The sequence below is a fragment of the Pongo pygmaeus genome, chromosome 6 (genome assembly GCF_028885625.2).
Source record: "Pongo pygmaeus isolate AG05252 chromosome 6, NHGRI_mPonPyg2-v2.0_pri, whole genome shotgun sequence".
Taxonomy (NCBI): Eukaryota; Metazoa; Chordata; class Mammalia; order Primates; family Hominidae; genus Pongo; species Pongo pygmaeus.
Genome location: NC_072379.2, coordinates 126646372 through 126662562, shown reverse-complemented (window position 1 = coordinate 126662562; position 16191 = coordinate 126646372). Strand labels below are relative to the sequence as shown.

Genomic DNA, 16191 nt, shown 5'->3' with positions numbered 1-16191 from the left:
CCAGTTCTGGGTGAAGTAGGAGGCCCAGAGTGAGGACTTCATTGATGACCCTTTGGCCAATCGGATGGTGCTTTTTCCAGACCTACCCATGGCCACTTACGGACCAGTTAGCACACACTCTTTCCTTCTGAGGCCATGAAAACCCCAGGACTCAGCTAGAGTCATGCAGACATTGGGATCACCAGCTACGGGAAGGAGCTACCCACCTCAGGTGTCCTCGACTAGTTGAAATGACCTGCCGGCAGAAAGGACATACCTACTTCCGGTCTTCTGAGAGCTGTTCTGTTGCTCAGTGAAGCTCCTCTCTGCCTTGCTCACCCTGCAGTTGTCCACATACCTCATTCTTCCTGGACATGGGACAAAAACTCCAGATCCACCAATGGTGGGACTGAAAGAGCTGTAACACCAACAGAACTGAAACACTCGCACACACACACTCACCATGTTGTGGGTGATGAGAAAGACAGAAGAGCTATGGCCTTACAGGGACCCCAGACCTAGGGGTTCCCTGAGCCAGGGCTGTGATACCCTCTTTGGGGCCCTGTGGTTCCTGGCATCTCCAAGTTTCCAGGCACCACTGCATTCCCCAGCACCTGCAGTGGAAGCTTCTTGTGGTCCTGCTGAAGCCTTGCACAGAGCCGGCATCTGTACCAGCACCTGGAGCTGCCTGCCCCCCACAGCCGGCATGCCTGGCTGTGCACAGTGGCTAGACCCCATGCTTGTTTACACACCCCTCACTGCTCCACTCCTGGCTCGCTCTTGGCAGGTGAACCAGGACAGTAGCACGAGCTGAGTGCAGCCTGCCAGGCCGAGTGTGTGGAATGAGCCCAGCAGCCTGAGCAAAACTCAGGCAAAGGCATCACTAGCCACAGAAGTTTCCAGCTGGAAAAGCAACCCCTCAAGGATCCTGTGACAGTTGGTCATGTAGGGAACAGGGCATAAGATTGTGTGTGTGTGTGTGTGTGTGTGTGTGTGTGTGTGTGTGTGTGTGTGTGCGCGCGCGCATGCATGTGTGCACGTACATGCATGCCCATGCATCTGAGTGCAGTATTCCCCCCTTTGTCCATGGTTTTGCTTTTTGGGTTTCAGTTACTTGTGATTAACTGCAACCTGAAGATATTAAATGGAAAATTCCAGAAATAAGCAACTAATTGATTTTAAATTGCATGTCATTCTGAGTAGCTTGAGAAATCTTGCATCTCCATGTTGTCTATGCTACCTGCTCACTAGTCAGTAGCAGTCTTGATTATCAGATAACTATCTTGGCATTGCAGTGCTTGTGTTCAAGTAACCCTTATTTTACTTAATAATGGCCTCAAAGTGCAAGAGTAGTGATAGTGGCATTTGTGATAATCATCCTATTTTACTATTAGTATTATTTACTTCTCACTGTGTCTAATTTATAAATTAAACTTTACCCTAGGTGTGTATGTATAGGAAAAAAGAGTATATGTATGATATTGTACTATCTGTGGTTTCAGGTATCTGCTGGAAGTCTTAAATGCATCCCCTGCAGGTAGTTGGGGGGATTAGAATAGTGAGAGAGAGATTCGGCATCAAATGACCTCCAAGGTCCTATCTCTCTGAAGAGCATATCCCACTGCACATATGTGGATATGAAATTTCGAGGTTAGTAGAGCACTATCTTTTTTTTTTTTTTTTCAAACACGTTATTTCTCTGTTGCCCAGGCTGGAGTGCAGTGGTGCAACCTCAGCTCACTGCAGCCTCGACCTCCAGGCTCAAGCAATCCTTCTGCTTCAGCCTCCCAAGTAGCTGGGAGTACAGGTGCACACCACCATGCCCGGCTAATTGTTTTGTATTTTTAGTAGAGACAAAGTCTCACTGTGTTGCCCAGGCTGGTCTCGAATTCCTGGGCTCTAGTGATCCTCCTGCCTCGGCCTCCCAAGGCTTACAGGCATGAGCCACTGCAACCAGCAAGTGGCCTATTCTTAATGCTTTCTAAGAAAGGAGATGCCCTCATCTCCAGTGTTCTCACTTTTCACTTACCTCACCTATTACTGGACTGAAATTTTTAAAAAATTCTTTTATATCTCCCGAGGGGTGATATACTTACAAAAAATAAAGTCATTTTCCTCTATCCAAACTGAATCTCTCTTATGTTCCAGTTTCAGCCTTCTCTTGTCAACGGATTTAAAAATCAGACATTCATTATGGTATGGGGCAAATTTTCCAAAGTGGGGAATAGGCAGCACTGTTGGTATTTAAGAATGTTTTAGGAAGTGTGTGTATGTTGATTCAAATAATATTGAGTCAGAAGTGAGAAAATTATTCCCTTTTCAACTCCCTTTCAATTCTGATTGTATCAAGGAGAAAGTTTCATTTTGGTCCTAGTCTTTGGTGCCACTTTAACAGTTGTTGGCTGGGTGCGGTGGCTCATACCTGTAATCTCAACACTTTGGGAGGCTGAGGCGGGCCAATCACTTGAGGTCAGGAATTTGAGACCAGCCAGGCCAACATGGCGAAAACCCATGTCTACTAAAAATACAAAAATTAGCCAGGCGTGGTGGCAGGAGCCTGTGGTCCCAGCTACTCGGGAGGCTGAGACAGAAGAATTGCTTGAGTCTGGGAGGTGAAGGTTGTAGTGAGCCCAGATCATGCCACGGCACTCCAGCCTGGGCAGTAGAGCAAGACTCTGCCTAAATAAAAAAAAAAAAAAGTTGTTCATCTCCTTTATTAGTAAAGGGAAAGGGAACCTCACGCTCTGAGCCTTGGGCAGGGAAGAAAAGTTTAACTAGGATTTGATATCATCACTTTATTTTCATTATCCAGGTGCACCTCATTTTAGTGCACTTTGACTTTGCTTTAGTGCGTTTCACAGATACTGCTTTTTTTTTTGGTAAACAAATTGAAGGTTTGTGGCAAGTCTGTTGGTACCGCTTTTCTAAGAGCACGTGCTCACTTTCTGTCTCTGTGTCACATTTTGGTAATTTGGTAATTCTTGCAGTATTTCAAACTTTTTCATTGTTATCTGTTATGGTAACCTGTGATTAATGGTCTTTGATGTTACTATTGTAATTGTTTTGGGGCGGTGCAACTCACATCCATATAAAATGGTGAACTTGGCTGGGCTTGGTGGTTCACGCCTGCAATCCTAGCATTTTGGGAGGCCAAGGCAGGTAGATCACTTGAGGTCAGGAGTTTGAGACCAACCTGGCCAACATGGGGAAACCCTGTCTCTACTAAAAATACAAAAATTAGCTGGGTGCGGCGGCACATGCCTATAATCCCAGCTACTTGGGAGGCTGAGGCAGGAGAATTCCTTGAACCCGGGAGGCGGAGGTTGCAGTGAGCTGAGATTGCATCACTATACTCCAGTCTGGATGACAGAGCGAGACTTTGTCTAAAATAAAATAAAATAAAATAAAATAAAATAAAATGGTGAGCTTAATTGATGAATGTGATGTGTGTTCTGACTGCTCCACGGACTGGCCTTTCCCACTTCTCTCTCCCTCTCCTCAGACCTCCCTAATCCCTAAGACAACAATATTGAAATTAGGCCAATGAATAACCCTACAATTCCCTCTTAGTGTTCAAGAAAGGACAGTCACATGTCCCTCACTTTAAAGCAAAAGCTATAAATGATGAAACTTAGTAAGGAAGGCCTGTTGAGAGCTGAGATAGGTGGAAAGCGAGGCCTTTTTTGCCAAACAGTTATTAGCAAATTGTGAATGCAAAAGAAAAGTTCTTGAAGGAAATTAAAAGGGCTACTCCAGTGAACCTACAAATGATAAGAAAGTAAAATAGCATTATTGCTGACAGGAGAAAGTTTTAGTGGCCTGGATAGATCAAACCAGCCACAACACTCTCTTAAGCCAAAGCCTAATCCAGAGCAAGACCCTAACTCTCTTCAATTCTATGAAGCTGAGAGAAGTGAGGAAGCTGCAGAAGAAAAGTTTGAAGCTAACAGAAGTTGGTTCATGAGGCTTAAGGGAAGAAGCCATCTCCATAATATAAAAGTGCAAAGTGAAGCAGCAAGTGCTGATGTATTATAGAAGCTGCAGCAAGATCCAGAAGATCCAGCTAAGATCACCGATGAAGGTGGCTATACGAAACAACAGATTTCAATATAGATAAAACAGGCTTCTATTAGAGGATGTCATCTGGACTTTTATAACTACACAGGAGAAGTCAATGCCTGGTTTCAAAGTTTCAACAGACAGTCATTGACTCTCTTGTGAGGGGATACTGCAGCTGGTGACTTTAAGTGGAAGCCAGTGCTCATTTATCATTCTGAAAATCCTAGGGCCCTGAAGAATAATGCTACATCTACTCTGCCTGTGCTCTGTAAATGGAACAACAAATCTTGGATGACAGCACATCTGTTCATGGCGTGGTTTATGGAATATTTTAAGCCCACTATTGAGACCTACTGCTCAGAAAAAAAATATTGATTTTAAAATATTACTGCTCATTGACAATGCCTTAATTGAGAGTTAACCCAAGAGCTCTGATGGTGATGTATAAGGAGATTAATGTTGTTTTCATGCCTGCTAACCTAACATCCATTCTGCAGCCTGCAGATCAAGGAGTAATTTTGACTTTCAAGTCTTAGTATTTAAGAAATACATTTTACAAGGCTATACCTGTCTTACATTAGTGATTCCTCTGATGGATCCAAGCAAAGTAAATTGAAAACCTTCTGAAATGAATTCACTACTCTAGATGCCCATTAAGAACATTCATGATTCATGGGAGAAGGTCAAAATATTAATAGTAACAGGAGTTTGGAAGAAGTTTATTCCAACCCTCATGGATGAGTTTGAAGAATTCAACACTTCATTGGAGGAAATCACTGTAGATGTGGTGAAATAATAGCAAGAGAACTAGAATTGGAAGTGGAGCCTGAAGATGAGACTGAATTACTATAATCTTGTGATAAAACTTGAACCGATGAAGAGTTGTTTCTTATGGATAAGCAAATAAAGTGTTTTTTTGAGAGTCTTGCTCTGTCCCCCAGGCTGGAGTGCAGTGGTGCAAATAAAGTGTTTTTTTGAGAGTCTTGCTCTGTCCCGGGTTCACGCCATTCTCCTGCCTCAGCCTCCCGAGTAGCTGGGACTACAAGTGCCCGCCACCATGCCTGGCTAATTTTTTGTATTTTTAGTAGAGATAGGGTTTCACCGTGTTAGCCAGGATGGTCTTGATTTCCTGACCTCATGATCCGCCTGCCTTGGCCTCCCAAAGTGCTAGGATTACAGGCCTGAGCCACCGTGCCCGGCCAGAAAGTGGTTTCTTGAGATGGAATCTACTCCTACTGAAAATGCTGTGAACATTTCTGAAATGACAATGGAAGATTTAGAACATTACATAAACTTAATTGATAAAACAGCAACAGGGTTTGAGAGGATTGATTCCGACTTTTTAAGAAGTTCTGCCGTGGGTCAAATGCTATCAAACAGCACCACATACTACAGAGAAATCTTCTGTGAAAGAAAGAATCAATCAGTGCAGCAAACTTTATTGTCATATTTTAAGAAATCACCACAGCTACCCCAACCTTCAGCAGCCATCACCTTGATCAGTTAGCAGCCATCAACATTGAGGCAAGATCCTCCACTGGCAAAAAGATTATGACTCACTGAAGGTTCAAATGATCATTAGCATATATATATATTTTTTGAGATGGAGTCTTGCTCTTTTGCCCAGGTTGGAATGCAGTGGCGCCATCTCAGCTCAGTGCAACCTCCGCCTCCTGGGTTCAAGTGATTCTCTTGCCTCAGCCTCCTGAGTAGTTGGGATTACAGGCATCTGCCACCACACCCGGCTAATTTTTTGTATTTTTAGTAGAGACGGGGTTTCAACCATGTTGGCCAGGCTGGTTTTAAACTCCTGACCTTAAGTGATCTGCCTGCCTAGGCCTCACTAATGCCCAACGCTAGGATTACAGATGTGAGCCACTGCACCTGGCCAATCATTAGCATTTTTTAGCAATAAAGTATTTTAAAATTAAGGTATGTACATTGTTTTAAAGACATAATACTATTGCATACTTCATAGTATAGTGCAAGCATAATTTTTATATGTCTGGGGAAACAAAAAAATTTGTGTGACTTATTTTATTGCCATATTTGCTTTATCACAGTGGTCTGGAACTGAACCCACAATATCTCTGAGGTATACCTGTATTTATTTTTATAGTCATTTTCCACTTATGGTAAGTGATTCTGGCTTTCCATTTTATGATAGTGAAAAAATATTCCTTTCTAAATAAATGTATTTAAGAGTCTATGTCAATAAAAACATTAATACGGCAGATGGTAGGTAGATAAAGGCCAAAGTCACAAAGACAGTGTAAGAATGACAGACATTTTGGAAATCCTGCTTTGATTGGAAGAATGGTGGACATTAGAGTTGGATTTGAGTCAGAAGCCTAGCTGTGCTGTGATTAGTCATGAGATCTCGGGCAAATCACTTTCGCTGTCTGTGAAAGGTAAGAAGTCTGCCGGTCATGGTGGCTCACACCTGTAAGCCCAGCACTTTGGGACGCCGAGGCGGGTGGATCACCTGAGGTCAGGAATTCAAGACCAGGTTGGCCAACATGACGAAACCCCGTCTCTATTAAAAACACACACACACACACAAAAGTAGCTGGGGGTGGTGGCAGGCGCCTGTAATCCCAGCTACTTGGGAGACTGAGGCAGGAGAATTGCTTGAACCCGGGAGGCGGAGGTTGCAGTGGGCCAAGATCACACCACTGCCACTGCACTTCAGCCTGGGTGACTGAGCAAGACTCTGTCAAAAAAAAAAAAAAAAAAAGGTAAGAAGTGGTGGAGGAAGTACCCACTTCACTGGAAAAAAGGTAATGTTGGGTAGGGAAGTTGAATAAATCATGGTAGGAGGAGGTAAAGTGGCCTATCCAGGCATAAGGTGTTATTACCATTATCCTGTGCCCACAAGATTAACAATCTTTCCTTTTTTCTAAACCAAAAAGATATTTAAAGTCATAACTGGATTCTAAACCCTTCAGGGCAATGCTGGCTGCTCATGGGTTCACTGGAAAAAGTCTAGCAGTTCTGGACAGGGATGGGGAAGATCAGTGGAAGAACTGCTTGCCATTTGGTCTCTCCTGGATAGAACTTAGAGCAGCCTGGGGCCTCTGTTTCAACCCTCATCCAGACCCCTACTCTATACTGAGTCAGATGCACACAAGGATCTTGGGGGTGGCCTGTTGTGATGTATTGTTGCATAAAACAGGGGTGTTTTGCTAAACTGGGTAGGAAAAGTTGTAACAGATATTCTTCTCTTGGATCTTGACTCTGAGGTTCCTGTTCCATTTACTGTAGTATTTTTTCCTGGAGGATTTGGATTTGGTAGGTGACATCCCATTGACCTGGAGAGGAAAGAAGAAATATAAACTGTCAGCAATCAAGTCAGTCATTTGCTGATCTCTGGCTTTTAGAACACTGGGTAAGATCCTGTGGGAGGAAAGAGAATAAAGTGATTTATCCCATTCTTGATGAGGGATCCACCCTAGACATATGTGAAGTTAACATACAGGAAGAAGCTTAATAGCTCTTGATTCCAGGTCTGTGTGATGTCAAAAACAAAGCACTTTGCACAATAAGTCAGGAAAGCAAGGTCCATTAGGAAGGGACAGGACTAAGAGCAACAAGGTGCCTGAAGAGTGTGAACAGGGAATGATGGAAGGGAAACAGCACGTTATAAAAGCAAACAGTGTGGAGATGAGATTGGATGTCGGAGATGAGATTGGATGGATGGATCTGGCAGCAGGAAATGCTTCGGGGGAGCCCTAGAAGCAGTGCTTCTAGAGAAAAGCCTGGAGCCAAATGGTGGCAATGGTAATTAAGAAGGAGCAAGCACACAAGAGGCATTGTTAAAGAAGTAGCCAAGAATTTGCAGGGTTTGATGAAGGAAGTGAAAGAAATGGTGGAGAGATGGTGCTGAGCTCTTGAGCCTGAGCATTTGGGAGGAGGGAATGCCCAAGATGGCCCTGGGGAAGGCAGGAAAACAGGATCACCTTAGGAAGGGAAGATGAACAGGCTGATATCAGCTATGCTGATTTTTGGGAACTGGCAGGACGAAGTCAAGTCAACTGTCTATCAGGAGGTTGGAGAGACATTACATTAGAGGTCAGGAGAAGGGTTGGGGCTGGGGACAAATATTCAAGAGCCCCAGGGGTCCAAGAGGTAGGGATAGAAAGTGCAAAGGATAGAAAGCACATCTTTTTTTTCACCTACACACATGATCAAAGTCATCCGTTTTCCCTAAAAATAGAATGAAATTCTGCATCTTAATGGAGATAGAAATGTACAAGAACACCTCACCCTGTCCCCTCCAGGCGTGCTTCCAAGCCCACTTATCAGTGTGGCATAGCAGTGGGAAACTGTCTCCCCTTTCTAGCAAGCCCAGGTTTTTAAGCTCTCAAGAAATGGCACAGATTCGGAATAAATGTCTGGAGTTGATCAAATTATGGGACAGAAGTCAGCCTGGGAGTGCATTTTGGTCTTCCCATCACATGCCTCCCCACCCACCTCCCTTCTCCTCTTGCTCCATGGCTTCTGCTCCCCTAGCCCCTTACCTCTTCCTCTCCCTTACCTAAAATTCCCAGATACACTCTTTGGTAATGTCTTCGCTGTCTGCCAACAGGGTGCCGCTTTGGTCGGCTCGCATGTAGAAGCCATTGGGGGCCAGTACAGTGAGTAAGTTGCTCCCCTGAAGCTCGATACAGAAGTTGAGGGCAAACTTGCCCCAAGGGCGAAAGGTGCCAAAGGATGTTATTGACCAGAAGGATCCCCCCTGTGCTGGAGAAGGAAGAGCTCAGGTTAGTGGGCCATTCATAGAGGAGTCCTCCAGCGATCTGGCCTTGGAGGGGCTTCATGGAGGCATGCCACCCTCCCCTGGCTGCCCCATCCTGCCTGCATTGGCAGGTCCTTCTATGGAAATGCAGGAGCGCCAATAGGGATTCCAGTGTTTTCTGTTCTGCCAACCCACCCTGGGGCTTTGAAGTGTGAAAACAGAGGTCTTGTTTTTCCTTTTTTTTTTTTGGAAACAGAGTTTCGCTCTGTCGCCCAGGCTGGAGTGCTGTGGCGTGATCTTGGCTCACTGCAAGCTCCGCCTCCTGGGTTCACGCCATTCTCCTGCCTCAGCCTCCCCAGTAGCTGGGACTACAGGCGCCCACTACCACGCCCGGCTAATTTTTTGTATTTTTAGTAGAGACAGGGTTTCACCGTGTTAGCCAGGATGGTCTTGGTCTCCTGACCTCGTGATCTGCCCGTCTTGGCCTCCCAAAGTGCTGGGATTACAGGCGTGAGCCACCGCACCTGGCTTGTTTTTCCTTTTATAATGAGCAAGCCCTGAGTGGCAGGCCCTGAAGTCTGAGCTGGGGCTAAGGCAGGGACTAGACTGTGAACCCTCGGGCAGGGAAGAGGAGCCACTCACCCTGGAAGTGGTAGATACCCTGTCGGCAGGGTAGTAGATGAATGCGGTCGGGCTGATCCTGGTTGCACTGTATGAGGTCATGGCCTGACGAGGAGCCCACATAGCCATAACGACCTCGCAATACAAGGAAGGAGCGATTGGCAAATAAAATCCCAAATTCCTCATTTGGGCCTGAAAGAAATAGGAAGCAGTTATCTGGATGGGCTGCCTTTAGGTGTTTTCCCAAGTGGAAGCAGGAGGGGGGACACTAATTGCAGAAGGGTGTGGTCAATATTTTAACATTGAATGAACACCTAATATGTGTCAGGTCTTATGCTAGGTGCTTGTGAAATGTTTGTGAGAGTACCCAGCACATGCAAAACCCAAGAAGCTTTAATATTCTTCCTTCCTTTGAGATATGTTGATGTGTTTAATCCTCATGACAACTCTGTGAGGCTGCAGAGTTGTAGACAATGAAATGTCCATTTTTATAGACGACAAAACTGAGGCTCAAGGAGGTGCTTTGCTCAAGTGATGACAAAAATTCAGTGACTGAACGAGTACAGACCCAAATCTTCTGACCCCAACTCCAGTGCTTTTTTTTTGGAAATGGAGTCTCGTTCTGTCGCCCAGGCTGCAATGCAGTGGCAGGATCTTGGCTCACTGCAACCTCCAAGTCCCAGGTTCAAGCAATTCTCCTGCCTCAGCCTCCTAAGTAGCTGGGATTACAGGCACGCACCACCACGTCTGGCTAATTTTTGTATTTTTAGTAGAGACGGGGTTTCACGTGGTCAGGCTGGTCTCAAACTCCTAACCTCGTGATCCACCCACCTCAGCCTCCCAAAGTGCTGGGATTACAGGAGTGAGCCACCACGCCCGGCCTTCAGTGCTCTTTTTAACAATCATATTCCACCTCCCTCTATTCCACCTTCCGAGTCTCCCTGTCTCGGAATCATCTGGCAGGAAGGCTGCTTCACTCACCTGGAAGGATGGCATTGGCCATCAGCAGGCTGTTGGGTGCAATGCCCAGGAAGCGCCCCCTGCAGGACTGCAGGATGATCCTGCCACAGTTCCAGTGCATTCGGAAGAACGTGTCAGGCTCCAGGGGGTGCCCATCAGCCATTACTGCCCTGTGGCGCCTCTGGAAAGAATGTCAGAAACAGCGATGAGGAGTAAGGACTGACAATCTCAGCTTTCTTCCCACCAGTTTTATTCCTAGACCCGCTTCCCACATCCCACCCATCAGCCTTTTTCATGCTCCCAGAGTTGATGCTTTCAGAACCTTTTTGGAAGATGTGCTGTGGCCTCAGCTCTCCCCCTTCCCCCAGTCTGTGCTGTATCCCAGAGCACAGCGTAAAAACTATGCCACAATATCATAGGGAGAGAAATAAACCTCAGTCTTCACTTCAAAATCATTTTGAAGTAGATCATAGGCATAAAAGTGAAAGTTAAACTATGAAACATCTAGAAGAAAACATAAGAGAAGTTCTTTGCAACTTTGGGGTAGGCAATGATTTCTTGGGACATGAAAAGCAGTAACCATTTTAAAAAATTGATAAACTGAACTTCACTGAAATTAAAAACTTGCTTCTCAAAAGATCCATTAAACAAATAAAAAGGTAAGCCCCAGGTTTGGAGAAAACTTTTGCAATACATATATTTGGCAAAGGATTTGGATTTAGAACACATAAAGAACTCCTACAACTCATTAATAAGACAAACAACCCAGTAACAAATGGCAAAGCATCTGAACAGATATGTCACAGAGAAGATATACAAATGGCCAATGAGCACATGAAAACGGGCACGGTGGCTCACGCCTGTAATCCCAGCACTTTGGGAGGCTGACGCGGGCAGATCATGAGGTCAGGAGTTCGAGACCAGCCTGGCCAATGTAGTGAAACCCCATCTCTACTAAAAATACAAAAAATTAGCCAGGCATGGTGGCGCATGCCTGTAGTCCCAGCTACTTGGGAGGTTGAGGTAGGAGAATTTCTTGAACCCAGGAAGCGGAGGTTGTGGTGAGCCGAGACTGAGCCACTGCACTCCAGCCCAGGCAACAGAGCAAGACTTCATCTCAAAAAAAAAAAAAAAATTCTAAACCTTACTAATTATAAGGTAAATGTGAATTAAGTCCATAAATTACACACTCACTAGAGTGGCTAAAATAAAAAAGACAATCCAAAAGCTAGCTTTACTGTTGGTGAGGATATGGAATTCTTAGAATCCTCATACATTATTGACAAGAATGTAAAATAGTATAATCACTTTAGAAAACTGACACTTTCTTCCAAAGTTAAGCACATATCTATTATACAACCTAGTAATTCCACTCCTACATATTTACCCAAGATAAATGAAAATGTATGTTCACAAAAAGACTTGTACATGAATGCTTATAGCAACTTTATTCATAATAGCCCAGACTAGAAACAAGCCAAGTGTTCATCAACAAGTGAATAGATAAACAAATCATGTTTATGAGCAGCATTATAGAATACTACTCGGCAATAAAAAGGAATGAACTACTGACACACGAACATTATGAACGAATCTTAAAAATATTGTGCCAAGCAAAAGAAACATATGTACCATACATACTGTATGTTTCCATTGATCAGAAATGCTAAAGTAGGTAAGCAAATCTAATTCACGGAGACAGAATGCAGATCAGTGGTAGCCAGGAGAGGGAGGCAAGGGTGGAGGGAAACTGACTGCAAAGAAGCAAGAGGAAATTTTGTGGTGTTGGAAATATTTTCTCACTTGTGATATGCTTATGGCATGGTTGCGTGGATGGATACATTTGTCAAAACTTACTGAATTTTATACCTAATAGGTGCATTTTATTTATAAAACATACATAATATACTTATTTGTAAATAATATACATAATTTATACATATGTATATTATATAATTTACAAACTTTCAAATTATACCTTAATAAAGTTGATTTTTGTTTTTTTTTTAAAGGAGCCCCCATTGGGTGAAAATGAATGTTTATCAACAAGTGCCTCCACAGCCCACATCATCCTCTCATCATTTGCCTTGAAAAAGGAGAAGGAAGTCTAGGGAGGGAGAGCTCAGAGCTTAAGGTTTCTCTTGCTCAGGAAGCCAAGGTCTCACCTGGGCTAGGTAGTAGCCATTGGCTGAACGAAACTGCACAGTGGGGCTCTCACTGTCACATTCAAACTGGAACAAGGACATTGGGTTTAAGTGCTCAGAAGCAGCACGCACCTCACCATCTGCAGAGGAAGCGCATGTCAGTAAAAGCCTCCCCCTCAGTCTCAGCCCCTCCTCCATGTTTTATGACTGGGGCTTCTGTCCCTCCTCTTTCCCTCCTCAAACTTCATCACTTTCTGTTGGACCCTGGTAGTTCTGGAGAAGACCCAGGCAACTTTCCCCTAAATCCCATACCCATGCTTTTCTGTCCTTCTCAATGGCACAAAAGATCCCCTTGGGACCCCAGGATCTTCCTTATTAGCAGACTCAAAAATCTGTGCTGATCCCAAACCCATTTTCCTCTTTTCAACAGCCACCCCTCCCTCCCTCCATCGCTGTGTTGGGCCCAGCACTTGCCGTAGATGACTGAGATGAACCGCCGAGTCTTTGACCTGAGGCTGAGCCAGGTTGGGCAGTGCTGTAGGATGAACCACTCCTCACCCCTCATGGGGTTGCAGCCCAGGCCCAAGAGCAGATGCGTGCCCTGTGGATATAACATGCCTCCTTCTCCATCACACAGTGCCACAAGCCCTCCAGGCCGCACTTGCATGTGAAAAGCTGTCTGTGATGAGGGTTGGGAGAACAGCCGGTCTACATGGGACAAGAAGTGGTGTGTAGAGGTCTCCAAGTGGTAGCATCCATCTCGGAAATGCAACAGGAAGCCACACTCCTCCAGGCAGGGAACTGCTGCGTCCACCCAGATGCGGCCCATAGTGGGGTCGGCCCGGGCATAGCGGTGGTGGATGGGGCTGTAGAGGATCACGTGGACATGGAGGGCTGGTCGGGGGGTCCACATGTGGTAAGCTGAGAGGACCCGGGAAGTGCAAAACACGTCCTTGCCATTGGACTCCAAATAACGACCAGAGATTAGGCACTGGAGTGTCCACTTGCTGTTCCGGTGGAAACGCAGTAGAAAGCACCCGTGGTGGCTGGTCCTTGGGTGGCCATAACACACGGTGCCATCACACTCACACAGCAGGTAGAGGCCCTGCACGCTCTTTAGTCGCACCACGGCCTGTGTCTCATGCTCATTGCTTACCAGGATCTCCCAGGTCTGGAGGCATCAGGAGGGAGAAGAGGGAAATCAGTATCACGAAGTTACCAGACCAAGGAGCCCTGCAACTGTCACGGCTGGCATCACCCTGGCACCTTCATCAGCACCAACCACCTCCTCTTCCACATCAGCCCTGGTATCTCCTTGCTGTCAGCTCTTCCACTTTCCCACTCTCCCCTCATCAAGAGATCTCTGGGCCCTTCCACCCCTGCAGCCAGATAGATGGCAAGATCCAAAGAGAAGTTCTAGATGTCTACCTCCTCCAGATAACAGAAGGTAAACCTCTCTCCTTTCTTAATCCCACTCTTCAATACCTAATTTTTAAAGAAACGCTTTGGTGTAAGTCTTACATTTTCTTCCTCACTGTTGTCCGCAGAGAGCAACTTAGCCAATACCTCCATCCCCAAAGGTTGCCTTCCAGCATGGCAAGACAGAAGCAAAAGCTCTTATAGGCAGGCCCTGGCTCCAGGGATGAAGATGGGAGCACAAACAGTTCAGATGCAACTGCCTGGTTCAGCTGTGATCAACCTTGTTATAAGAGGAAGAACTTCGCCCCTGCCTCACTCTGGCACCCATCCCAGAGGTGCCTACATTCCTCTCTAGAATGAAGACTGACACTGCTAGGGCTTCTGGAGTTCCCCATTCTCAAACCACAACCAGAACAGAAACATAGGCTTTGCAATAACTCCACTGGTCCAACTTCCCCTGGATGCCCACAATTCTGCTTTCCCACCTGGGCTCTCCACTTCTCCTCTTTCTGACACAACCACCCTGTGCTCTCCACTTCTCCTCTTTCTGACACAACCACCCTGTGCTGGGATGGGGAATAGGGACAGTTAGAGCAGGACAAGGCAGCAAGGGCAAGGCTGAGGCTTCACCTTGTGGAATAAATTGAGAGGTGGGAGATGGGGCAATAGGGTCTGTGAACAAAAGCCTAGAGTAGAAAAGTCTCAGGCCTGGCACTGGCAGAACCTAGGAAAGTGATTAGGTTGAGAGTACACCCTGCTTTCATATACAGGCAAGTGCATACACACACACACACACACACACACAGCTTGGCCACTCAGAAAACTGGTTCCAGTATACTTTCATATAGAGGCAAGTACACACACACACACACACACCCACACACACCCACACACACACAGCTTGGCCACTCAGAAAACTGGTTCCAGTATACTTTCATATATAGGCAAGTACATACACACACACACACACACACACACACACACACAGAGCTTGGCCACTCAGAAAACTGGTTCCAGTATACTTTCATATACAGGCAAGTATACACACACACACACACACACACACACACACAGCTTGGCCACTCAGAAAACTGGTTCCAGCATGGGTTTGCTTTGTCACCTGTCTCCTGCCCAAACTCTTCGCAGTTGCAGTGACTGTATTCTTGCATGCCTCAAAGGTGAGGTAGGTTCCTGCCCAGCTGATGAGCCCAACCCTTAGGTCCTCAGCCTTGGGATGTCTGTGTATCCACTCAATCTCATCCATGGGGCCGACACCACAGGTGATGACTCTGTCTGGCCCAGCCCTCCCCCCCGTGGTGAGGTTCCACAGGCCATAGGGCCTGGAATAGGGCCTGTAGTACCCACCAGATGTTTCCAGAGAGAACTTCCCAGGCAGAGGCTGGCCTGGGCCCCAGCACCTCTGTGACCCGGGAGCATTGTGACTGTGAGGGCAACCTCTTATCCCACCACAGTGGGGAAAGGGCCCTGGCCCAGCAGCATTAATCCATGGCCTAGAAGAGGTGGGTGCAGAGCCTCTGGTGTTTGCCTTCCTATTCCCCTCTGGGCACCAAGGTACGCTGAGCTGAGACCAGGATCCGGAACTTCAACCTGTGAATTTAGGCAAGTTTTTTCCTTTCTTTACCTCCATTTCTCATTCTGATATCAGGATAGAAAGCAACCTCCTTCCTCCCAAGGAAGTGAGTTCTGCCTGGCTCCCTTGCAACTGAAGTATTTTGTTAAGTTCAAGATATCCAAGAAAAATCTATCAGCTTTTATGGCCTGTAGGAGGATATGGTCAAAATGTTCCAGATGTTACTTTGCAGGGAGTATGAGGAAACCCTAATCAGTTGACATCAAATTACTCATATTCATCAGGAAGGCTGGCTCAGGACCTGGGTAAGGAGAAGGGCCTAGGTGGAGAGAGCACCAAGCACCCCTCCTCAACCCCAGCTGCTCTGCCAGTGGGTAGGACATCTGGCTGGGCAGATAGTCAGAGCTCCTGCAAGGGTATCTTTCCCCTCCAAAGAATCTCTGAGTTATAGTCTCTTGGACTCACTTCCTGCAAAGCTTGAGGAGAAAACCCAGCTCAGAACCTGGAAGAAGTGACATGAAAGAAAAACAAAGGCAAAAAGAAGTGATGATGAGTTCTGCCTAAGCCTGGCTAGGATCCAAGGGAAAATGGGCAGTCGATCACACTTGGGGAATAGGCTACACCCCTGGTTCCTTTTTTTGAGTCAGGGTCTTGCTCTGCTAGCCAGGTTGGAGTGCATC

The 16191-nt window shown here is 46.0% G+C and overlaps 1 protein-coding gene across 3 annotated transcripts; it reads right to left on the bottom strand.

Annotated features, from left to right (window-relative positions):
- Positions 1-6060: 6060 nt before the first annotated feature.
- FSCN3 (fascin actin-bundling protein 3) lies at positions 6061-15504 on the bottom strand. 3 transcript variants are annotated; one of them, XM_054497029.2, is made up of 7 exons: positions 15286-15504; positions 12976-13672; positions 12523-12641; positions 10379-10538; positions 9419-9589; positions 8576-8776; positions 6061-7349 (listed from the first exon to the last, which is right to left on the bottom strand). In XM_054497029.2, exons 1-7 carry the CDS (start codon positions 15355-15357, stop codon positions 7294-7296), a joined length of 1476 nt encoding a protein of 491 aa, XP_054353004.1. In that variant the 5' UTR covers positions 15358-15504; the 3' UTR covers positions 6061-7293. The 3 variants fall into 3 exon arrangements, with proteins under 3 accessions (XP_054353004.1, XP_054353002.1, XP_054353003.1); XM_054497027.2 differs by having other exon boundaries at positions 15041-15350; XM_054497028.2 differs by lacking the exon at positions 6061-7349 and having other exon boundaries at positions 8576-8781; positions 15041-15349.
- Between the last annotated feature and the right edge of the window lie 687 nt (positions 15505-16191).